Source organism: Tachyglossus aculeatus, chromosome 3, assembly GCF_015852505.1.
Source record: "Tachyglossus aculeatus isolate mTacAcu1 chromosome 3, mTacAcu1.pri, whole genome shotgun sequence".
Taxonomy (NCBI): domain Eukaryota; kingdom Metazoa; phylum Chordata; class Mammalia; order Monotremata; family Tachyglossidae; genus Tachyglossus; species Tachyglossus aculeatus.
Window position 1 is genome coordinate 57934429 of NC_052068.1, and position 11510 is coordinate 57945938.

Consider the following 11510-nt stretch of genomic DNA (forward strand, 5'->3'; position numbering starts at 1 on the left):
CTCTCCCAAGGGCTTTGTAAAATGCTCTCTACATAATAAGGACTGAAATACCATCGACTGATTGGTCTCTCCTCTCCAATTGGGCATGTCTTATCCCTCCCCTGTGCTTTGCACATAGTAAGCACTTAATAAATGCCAATATTATAATATTATTATTAGCAGCAATAGCGGGAAGAAGCCCCACACACTTCACTCCTCTAGTGCTAGCCTTCTCATTGTGCCTCCATCTTGCCTGTCTTGCCGCCGACCCGTGGCCCACGTTCTGCCTCTGGTTTGGGACTCCCTCCTCAAATCCTCCAGATAATTATTCTCCCTTGTTCCAAAGCCTTTTCGAAGGTACATCTCCTCCAAAAGGCATTCCCAGACTAAGCCCCACTTTTCCTCATCTCCCACTCCCTTTTGTATAGCTCTAACTAGCTCCCTTTGCTCTCCCCCATCAGTGCTACTGTATATATGTATCTGTAATTTTATTTATTTATATTGATGTCTGTCTCCATCCCCTCCATCACCCTCAGACAGTGAGCTCATTGTGGGTAGGGAATATCATTGTATATTGTTGTGTTGTACTTTCTCAAGCACTTGGTACAGTGCTCTGCACACCACAAGTGTTTAATAAATGCGATTGAATGAATGAATGAACCAGGTCCTCCAGGTTTCCCTCCCTTCCCTACTGTTTCTGTGGTAAATGTAGGGTTGGAGGGATAGTGAGGGAACATAGACCAGTTCAAAGACAGGTCTGTTGGAGAAGCAGTGCAGTCTAGTGGGTAGAGCTAGACTGTAAACTTGCTGTGGGCAAGGAATATGTGGGCAGGGAATGTGTCTATTTATTGTTATATCATACTCTCCTAGGTGCTTAGTACAGTGTTCTGTACACAGCACGCACTCAACAAATACAGTTGATTGATTAAAGAGCACAGGCCCAGGAGTCATTAGGACCTGGGTTCTAATCCTGACTCTGCCACTTGTCTGCTGTATGACCTTGGACAAATCACTTCACTTCTCTGTAGCTCAGTTACCTCATCTGTAAAATGGGGATTAAGACTGCAAGCCCCATGTGAAACCTGGACTGTGTCCAACCTGATTAGTTTGCATCTACCCCAGCGCTTAGTACAGCACCTGGCACAGAGTAAGTGCTTAACAAACACCATATTTACAAAAAATCTGACAATCTTGCTTTTCCCTATTCTGCTTATTCAGTTAATTTGCCAGAGCAGCTTTGTGATATGGAAGGCGGCAGTGGATGACTACCTGAAATTCTTGTGTGCTGCTTATTTCATGGGCACCCAATGGGAGTGACTTATTCATTTATTCGATCATATTTATTGAGCGCTTACTGTGTGCAGAGCACCATACTAGTTGCTTGGAAAGCACAACTCAGCATCAAATAGAGACAATCCCTACAGAACAACGGGCTCACAGTCTAGAACTGGGGAGGCGGACATCAAAACAAGTAAACAGGCATCAGTGTAAATAGAATTATAGCTATACACACATCATAAAATAAATAGAATAATAAATATGTATGTATATACACAAGTGCTGTGGGCAGGGAGAGGGCTAGAGCAGAGGGAGGGAATTGGGGTGATGGGGAGAGGAGGAAGAGCAGAGGAAAAGGGGGGCTTAGTGTGGGAACTAACCGACTCACCAACAATTGTGAAGAAGGCATGAATGCTAGAGAGCAGCTCACATTTGGATTAGTGGGTGGGAGAGAGGAAGGCTTAGTAAACTCCCATGAGATTTGAATTAATCTCATAATCATCATCCTGGAATAAACCCAGCTTTCATTGCCAACGGAAAGGTGAAAGGCACATTTAGTTTCACAATGGAGACTGTGCAGACCCTTAAACATTAGTGATGCCAAACCTGGGAGAGAGTCAGGATGAGAAGAGAGATGTCTTTAGTCATCACCTCCTTGCAAAGATCACTAAGAAACATGCGACCAAACAAACTAGCACCCTCCCAACAGACTGATGCCAGAATTTTAATTTTGGACGTTTGTTATTTTGTGCCAGTACTGGAGAAGCAGTATGGCCTAAGTGACTAGAGAACAGGCCTGGGAAGCAGAAGAACCCGGGTTCTAATGCCGGCTCCACTGTCTACTGTGTGACTTTGAGCAGGTCACTTCACTTTTCTGTGCCTCAGCTACCTCATCTGTAAAATGAGGATTCGGACTGTGAGTCCCATGTGGAACAGGGACTGTGTCCAACCTGATTTACTTGCATCCACTCCAGCACTTAGTACGGTACCTGGCCTGTAGTAAGTGCTTAACAAATCCCACAATAATTATTATTAATATTACTGTTGCACTTGGATTTGCACCCTTATTCACCCCTCCCACAGCTGAACAGCGCTTACATACATACCCATAATTGATTTATTTATACTGATGCCTGTGTGGGATGGAACTTGTCTACCAACATTGTTCTATTTTACTCTCCCAAGCACTTAATACACAATGCTATGCAAACAGTAAGCACTCAATAAATCTAAGTGCGGGGAACCAGCGTGGTGTTGTGGTTAAATCACAGGCCTGGGAGTGAGAAGTTTCCTTCTAATCCCGGGTTCTAATCCCGGCTCTGCCACCAGACTATTGTGTGGCCTTGGGCAAGTCACTTCACTTCTCTGAACCTGTCATCTCATCTGTAAAATGGGGATTAAGGCTGTTAACTCCATGCAGTTGAGAGACTGTGTCCAACCAATTTGCCTGTATCCACCTCAGCCCTTAGTACAGTGCCTGGCACAGAGTAAGCACTTAAATTCCATAATTATTATTATAATTACTACCAGTTCTCTCCTTGCTTTTGCCTGTCCATCTCTCAAATTAGAGGTATCCTTGGGCAGGGACTACGTCCTTTGCTTCTATTATCCTCTACAAAGCACTTAGCACAGTGCCCTGCATGCAGTAAATGCCCAAAATAACCTTAAGTGATGATAAGTTTGGCAGAAAAAATTAGGCGATCACAGACTCATGAGAGAAGCAGGGGTCCGGGATTGTCGGTCTACCTATTAGCTTACAGAAGTAATAATAAAATCACAAGAGTAATATACAACCCCTCCCCCCATCCCACCACACATCAAACTTACTTCCCCTCTGTGTCTGGCCTGTGAAAATTCAAGCCAGGGCAGTAGACAGAGTGAGAGTTGATTTTAGCCTCGATAAAAGCCCTCATGACCCGAAAAAGCAGCAATCGTGTGTTTCTAAACCCCCAAACTGCTCCAGCTTCCTGTAAGGGGTCAGCAGCTTGGTGATTCTCACTGCTTACAGTTATCCGTTTTATTTTCTTTCCCTTCCCCCAGGCACCTGAAGCCTCAAGTCACTGTGCCCCGGAGACCTGCCCAGGCCAGCTTGGAAAGCTCTGTCACCATTTCAGAGCTACCATAATGCTCTCTGACTATTCTGTAGCCCAATCTGCTCTCCCTCAGCAACATAATTAGAACAAACTTCCAGAGAAGCAGTGTGTCCTAGTGGATAGAGCATGGGCCAGGGAGACAGAAGGATCTGAGTCTAATCCCAGCTCTGCCACTTGACTGCTGTGGGACCTTGGGGAAGTCGTTTCACTTCTCTGTGTCTTACCTCATCTGTAAAATGGGGATTAAAACTGTAGGACGTGGAGTGCGTCCAACCTGACTACTCTGTATCTGCTCCAGCACTTAAAACAGTGCTTGGTACAAAGAAAGCGCTTAACAAATACCATCAAAAAAGCTCAGAACAAAGTGCATTGGACCATTAACACCCCCTTTATTTACGGTACTTGTTAAATGCTTACTATTTGCCAGGCACTATTCTGGGTAGATATAAGCAAATCGAGTTGGACACAGACCCCGTCCCACGTGGGGCTCACAGTGTTAATCCCCATTTTGCAGATGGGGTAACTGAGGCCCAGAGAAGTGAAGTGACTTGCCCAAGGTCACACAGCAGACAAGGAGTGGAGCCAGGATTAGAATGCATGATCTTCTGATGCCTCGCAGGCCCATGATCTATCCACTACGCCACGCTGCTTCTCATATTCCCCCATCCTGTCTGAACCTTGGATTTAGGAACCAGCAATATTCAGCTCTCCTTTCTATGAGGCTGGCTAAGACAGCAGAAGGGGTGAAAGACCTCAGCAGACATCTCCTGAGACCCTTATAATGGGGTGGAGGAAAGGGGGTACAGCCTAAGGCCATGTGTCCCTGAGCCACTTGGAAATAGACGCACATTCCCCCCGAAAGACTACCCTGTGACATAACCATTTGTGGGATGAGGGGAATAGAAAAAGGCGGGAAGGGAGGTAGCTCCTTCTCTCAACCTCATTTAAAGGAAACGAAACACTCAATTGAGGAAACAATCGAAGTGTTCTCGGCGGATCGTGCGTCCCGTGGGTAAAAAGGAGGTACTTTTTTAAACAAGCCAGCCCACGAAGACCCTTTCACAAGTCAAGCTGCATAAAAGTCACGTTTCCAAGAACACACCTTCTCCTCGACATAAAAATGCTCCTTTCCCCGCACCTCCCCAAAGCGCCCAAACTCCCGCCTAGGCCATTTCTGGAAAAGTTGGGCCCTCCAGCTCATCCGCCTCCCCGCCTGCAGCTGGGGCACAGGTTAAGTTGCCGATGAAAGAACTCACTGTTTCCAGAGATGGGTTTTCGGAATTTCCCCAAGTCGACGGTAGGAGGTCGGTCAGGTTTCTGCGGGGCCGGCCCCAGGGTGAACGGAGCAGGTAAGGCCTTCCGTTTGGGGGCGGATGGGTTCCTGTTGGCCCCTTCCTTCTCCTGAGTGTGGGCCCAGGGTCCTCCCAAGGCCAGCTTGGAAGGTGGCTTGGGGATCCTGGGTGGAGTGGCGCTCCCAGGCCCCGAGTCTTCCTGTCCCGTTCTGTTCTCGAAAAGCATCTTGGCCGCCTCTACCATCCGCTCGTCCTTCTTTTCCTCGGTGTTCCTGAGGACCCCTGGCCCAGGAGTCCCTCTGGTCACGGTCAGCTTGAGGTTCATCACAGGATAAGGCCCGTTTGGGGCCTCCGCTCCATGGTCTCTGGTTTCCCCATCTTCTTTGGCTGCTATGAGGGAAGCGATTTTGGACTTGGGGCCCTGGGGAGGTGGGAGTCCTTTCTGCGGTAAGATGTTTCTACTGGGGCCCTGATCGGCTGGGGAGGCCACATGGCTGGCTGGAGGCTTCTGCCCAACGAGCGGCTTGGGGAAAGGTGGTCTGGAGTCTTGGTCTTGGGAGGCAGCGATGAACTTCTCTTTCGCCCCGGACAGCTTGGGGAAGACGGGCTTCTGCTCGGGATCTTGGGCGGTGGGACCAAAGGCCGCTTTCATGCCGGAAGGCTTCGTGTCACTCTCCTGAGGTGCCGGGTGGGCCGCCAGCTTGCTCCCCAGTGGCTTGGGGAATATGGGCTTGGCCTCCTCTTTGGGCAGATCGCTGGGTCTGAGGCCCATGGGTTTCGGGAACCCAGGCCTGCCCTCCACGTCTCTGCTGACTGGCTTGGCCGGCACCCCAAAGCGCTGGCCTCCGGCCGTGGGCTTCAGAAACGGGGGCCTCGGCTCCTTGTCCGCCTTCTCTTCCAGGCCGGGCTTTCCTGCGATGGGGGGCTTGGGTGAGCCGAGCTTCGGATGGATGGCCGGCCCCGGCGGCGAACCGTTACCTGGATTGGCAAAGACATTCATCCTGGCCTGGAGTCCAGCGGCGGGTGGGGTTGGCCCCGCCACCCTGAAAGGCCGGTTGCTTCCCGGGGCATCTTCGGTGGGGTTCCCCCCTGTGTTGAACTTCGCCATGAGGGATTTCACATCGGTCTTGCCATCCTACGTGCACCAACGGGGAACAAAAAAAAAAAACGGCTGAAAGTGAGAAGCTTCACTTGAACTACGCATACACACAGACAAAATGCTGTACTGTAAAGGGTTTCCTGGTTTGAGGCTGACAGCGCAGCCGATTGGTTAGAAAGATATTGTAACATTTATCTTCCTGTATGGCAAAAGAAGTCTTGTGTGAAGTATTTTTTTTCTTTCTTCTAGATGATGTGGTGCTTTCAGTGCCATTCCTATTAGATAGAATTGCTCATCAAGCTTTACTGTGTTCTTCTGGAACTGATTTCTGCTGGTAGGTTTTCTTCAGATTGGTGTTTTTTCCTCTCTCTCTCACCCCTCTCTCCCAACAACCTAAAATGAAATTCCTCCTGGTTCTGCAGTTGGGACTTCCCTAAATAGGAACTAGCTTTTTTGTTTTGTTTGCTTTGTTTTTAAACCTAAATCCAGACTCCCAGACAAAACGTGTGGCCCGATGCTTTCACAATGCACAACTCCCTCTGCTGTCATAGGGATCTCTTGCTTCTCAAACTTCCCCTTCTATTTTGGTTTGAGCCCTGGTTGCTAGTTTCCAGAAGACTTCAGGAGTTGCTAACAGGGCAGGAAATAAAAGCTACTGGTAGGAAAAAGCAGAAAAATGTCATTTTTTCTATTTGATTTGGGAAAACCAGAACGTGTGATAGTGACTCACAATTTTCATTGTTAAAATTTACACAGTCATTAAGGAGACTCTTGCGTGCATAGTGGAAGGACGATACGCCAGGACGTTGAGACTTTTCATGTGGCAGAAAAGGCGAAGTCTAAGAGATCTCTCTAATGGTTCTTCAGTGGAGATGTTTGAAACTTTCCAATATGTAAGAATAAAAAGAAGCAACACAGCTTAGTGGATAGAGCATGGTCCTGGGTGTCAGAAAGACCTGGGTTCAAATTCCGGCTCTGCTACTTATCTACTGTGTGACCTTGGGAAAAATCTATTCAGTTCTCTGGGGCTCAGTTGGCTCATTTGTAAAATGGGGATTAAGAATGTGAGCCCCATATGGGGCAGGGACTTTGTCCAACCTGAATGATGACTCTGTCCAATCTGATAGATCTGTATCTACTCCTGTGCTTAGAACAGTGCTTGGCACATAATAAGCGCTTAACAAGTACCAAAATTATTACTAATATCATGATGGATCATCTCAGGATTATACATTTGAATACTATTTATTAAGCCTGTCTCTAATATGTGAGGCACTGCACGGAGCAATAAGCCATGGTCCATGGCAGTCATGTTTTATATTCATGTATATCCTTCCAGGAAAAGAAAAAAAAATCAGCTGAAGAACTTCCTTGGCATCTTAAAGACCAGCGTGAGACTCAGAAGGTTGCAAACACAATTTCCAGAGTTGCCTCACACCCTAAGGAAAAAGACAGACTTATATTTGTCCCGACTGTGTAGTATGTGGAGATATGCTTGGTCTGCAAATCCCTAAGAAGCAATATTATCATTTGATAACAACATCAAGCCATTCTCTCAAAATAAGATAAAGAAATAGGTGTTAGAATAATCCTGGTTTTTTTTTTTTTTTTAGCATCGTCTATTGTAGAAGTAGCATGGCCTAATGGATAGAGCACGGGCCTGGCAGTTAGAAGGAAATGGGTTCTGATTCTGGCTACGCCGCTTGTCTGCTATGTGACCTGGGGCAAGTCAATTCACTTTTCTGTGCCTCAGTTATCTGTAAAATGGGGATTAAGAATGTGAGCCCAATGTAGGACAGGGACTGTGTCCAACCTGATTTGCTTGTACCCCCCCCCCCCCCCAGCACTTAGTACAGTGCCTGGCACATAGGAAGTGCTTAACAAATACCACAGTTATTATTATTATTAGAAGTGACATGGCCTAGTGGATAGCACGCTTAGTACAGTGCTCTGCACATAGTAAGCGCTCAATAAATACGATTGATGATGATTGATGATAGCGTATGAGCCTGAGAATCAGAAGGACCTGGGTTCTAATCTTAGCCCCAGCACTTTTCTGCTGTGTGACCTTGGCAAGTCACTTAATTTATCTGTGCCTCAGTTCCCTCATCTGCAAAATGGGGATTAAGACTTGGAGCCTCATGAGGAACAGGGACGGTGTCCAACCTGATTAGCTTGTATCTACCCCAGTGCTTAGAATAGTGTTTGACTTGTGGTAAGTGCTGAACAAATGCCATTATATTATTATTAGTAGTAGTAATAATGAATAGCACAGGCCTGGGAATCAGGAGACCTGGGTTGTCATCCCAGCTCCACCTCTTGTCTACTGTGTGGTTTTGGACAAATCACTTCACTTCTCTGTGCCTCAGTTTCCTCATCTATAAAAAGGAGATTAAATCCCACTCCCTTCTACTTTGACTGTGAGTCCCATATGGGAAATGGACTGTGTCCAACCTGATGATCTTGTAACTACCTCAGTGTTTAGTACAGTGCTTGGCACAGAGTAAGTGCTAACAAATACTATAATTTATTATTATTTCCTCCAAGATATTGAAGGGCAGTCCACATCTAAGAAATGTTCATTCTCCCCCTTCTAGACTGTGGGCCCATTGTTGGGTAGGGACTGTCTCTATACGTTGCTAACTGGTACTTCCCAAGCGCTTAGTACACAGTACTCTGCACACAGTAAGTGCTCAATAAACACGATTGAATGAATGAATGAATTCTCCTTGAAGACAGGGACATGTTCTTTTATTTTCATTATATTCTCCCAATTCCTGGGGCCGTCATTAAGTACCCTGAACTTCACAAGCACCCAGGACAGTGCTCTACACAAAACTGGCATTCACTAAATATTACTGAATGAATTCCACCAATAGAATCTGTTCTATTAACCAGCATGCAAAATAAATAGAACATAAACCATTCATATAATTTGCCAAGTTGAATCCAGAGTTTTATTATTGTCCCAGCCTTCTCAATGGCTTGCTTATCATAGCTGTTAAATCAATAGTTAAAAAAATAGAAGTCATAGCCAGGCCCTGCCTTCATCCTAAGGAGAAGTGTGATATTCACAACAGATGACAGTTACGGGATGGCAAAATAGGAAGGGATTTATTGGGTTTCATTCTAATTTTACAGTATGTTTGAAGCTCCAGCCTAGCTTTCTGGGATATACTTCAATTTTAATCGAAGTCTGGACTTGGCCTGCTTTCCCTTGAGAAATTATTCCATCACCTAGTAGATGGCACTCTGAGGATATTTTTAAATGAAGCAAATTCCAGAAAAATTGATTGATTTGGTGTTCAATCCATCAGCGACATTTATTGAGCACTTGGTGCAGAGCACTGTACTAAGGGTTTGGGAGAGTACACTATAACAGAGTAGGTGGACATGATGACAGATATTTGCATCCCTCCCTCGTTCCCAAGCTGCCCAGAGCCATTTCTGGGAAACCCTACGTGCATTAAGAAACTCCGTGTCCTGTTTTGTGGTTAAGAGGAGTAAATTGTCTGGGGAACCTTGAATACAAAACTGAGTATATTGTTCTTCTCTAAAACTAGGCCAGACTCATACAAAATCATCACTGTCATCACACTGGCCTGCTGGTTTACCTTTGGCAGGGCACTTAAGCTCTTAGGGGCTCAGTTTCCCCATTGCAAAATGGGGATAAAATGACAATCTCAGGGGTAGGGAGAGCAGGTGAGACCTTTTTCCTCTCCTCCTCCCCATCCCCCCAACCCTACCTCCTTCCCCTCCCCACACCTGTATATATGTTTGTACAGATTTATTACTCCATTTTACTTGTACGTATTTACTATTCTATTTATTTTGTTAATGATGTGCATCTAGCTTTACTTCTATTTGTTCTGACGACTTGACACCTGTCCACATGTTTTGTTTTGTCGTCTGTCTCCCCCTTCTAGACTGTGAGCCCGTTGTTGGGTAGGAACCATCTCTATATGTTGCCATCTTGTACTTCCCAAGCGCTTAGACCACTGCTCTGCACACAATAAATACGACTGAATGAATGACGTCCAACTTGATTTTTGCATGGCATAGTGGATAGAGCACAGGCCTGGAAGCCAGAAGGTCGTGAGTTCTAATCCCGGCTCTGCCGCTTGTCTGCTGTGTGACCTTGGGCAAGTTACTTCACTTTTCTGGGCCTCAGTTACCTCCTATGTAAAATGGGGATTGAGACCAAGTCCCACATGGGACAGACACCGTGTCAAACCCGATTTGCTTTTATCTACCCCAGCACTTAGTACAGTAGAAGCAGAGTGGCTCAGTGGGAAGAGCACGGGCTTTGGAGTCAGAGGTCATGGGTTCAAATCCCAGCCCCCACCAATTGTCAGCTGTGTGACTTTGGGCAAGTCACAACTTCTCTGTGCCTCAGTTACCTCAACTGTAAAATGGGGATTAAGACTGTGAGCCCCCCATGGGACAATCTGATCACCTTGTAACCTCCCCAGTACTTAGAATAGTGCTCTGCACATAGTAAGCACTTAATAAATGCCAACATTATTATTATTACTACTACTACTACAGTACCTGGAACATTATAAGCATTTAACAAATACCATAATTATTATTCTACTTATCTCAGTACTGAACACAGTGCTGGGCACCTAGTATTTGCTCATAAAATTTCAAAATTGTTATTTCATGCCTGTGCTTAGCACATCAGTTGTGCGGGTCCTTCATCACATCTTCCTTCCTTCTTACCAGAAAATCCACCCACACACAAGGCATCTCAGGTAAGAAGCAGCATGATTTAGTGGAAGTAGCAAGGGCCCAGGAGTCAGAGGACCTGGGTTCTAGTCCCAGCTCTGCCATTTAACAACTGTGAGGTCTTGGGCAAGCCACTTAACTTCCCTCTTAACTGTAAGCTCGTTGTGGCCTGAAATGTGTCTGTTTATTGTTGTATTGTGCGCTCCCAAACACCGTGCATATTGCTCTGTGCACAGTTAGAGCTCAATAAATAGGACTGACTGACTCTGTGCCTCAGTTTCCTTACCTGTAAAATGAGAGTTGAATAACTGTTTCCCCCCCCCCTGCAGAGGAGAGCCAAATGTGGGATGGGGACTGTGTCTGACCAGATTATCTTGTGTCTACCCCAATGCTTGGCACATAGTAAGGGCTTAAATACTATTATTATTATTATTTTCTAAGGCTAGTATGTGAGCTCAGTGGCTAGTGTAACCTTACCATAGTTGCCACAGCTTCAGGGGAGAAACGTTTTTCCTCTGGTCCTCTGGGCTTCGGCAAAAATTCCAGATTCCAGAGGATCTCTTTCCTCTAACAATCCACATGAAGAAGTGAATCAAGTCCCTAATTAAACAAAAGACTGAGAGAGGGTTAAGAACTGCCCCTGGAGAAACATGAACTCGAATGTTTCCAAGTGCAACTGTAAAGATTTACTTTACCAATGGAAATATTGCTATTTTCTTTTAGGGAATTGTGCTCTGTTTTGCTCTTTTTATAGTACGCAGACTAATAGTGTTCTTTTGAACTGAAATAAGGAAGAAGGTTTTTCTTTATTTCTGCAATGGATTGTAGAAAAGCGCTCTTATGGTGAGGGCCATAGTTTGGCAATAAGTACTATAAAAATCGATGTCTAGAAGACTTGCTACATAGACTGTACGTTAGAGTGTAAGCTCACTGTAGACAGGGAATGTGTCTGTTATATTGTTATACTGGACTCTTGCAAGTGCTCAGTACAGTGCTCTACACAGACCAACTGATTTAAGGGTAGGGACCAACTTTTCT

At 45.7% G+C, this 11510-nt stretch overlaps 1 protein-coding gene across 1 annotated transcript in view; it reads right to left on the reverse strand.

The window, feature by feature from the left end:
- The window catches only part of FYB1 (FYN binding protein 1), a 133755-nt gene extending 122726 nt beyond the window's left edge, over positions 1-11029 (reverse strand). Inside the window, exons 1-2 of the mRNA XM_038743791.1 lie at positions 10950-11029; positions 4607-5777 (exon numbers count right to left, since the gene is read on the reverse strand). Coding sequence (XP_038599719.1) covers positions 4607-5777; positions 10950-10952 — 1174 coding nt within the window. The 5' untranslated portion in view covers positions 10953-11029. The remainder of the gene's footprint in view (positions 1-4606; positions 5778-10949) is intronic.
- Between the last annotated feature and the right edge of the window lie 481 nt (positions 11030-11510).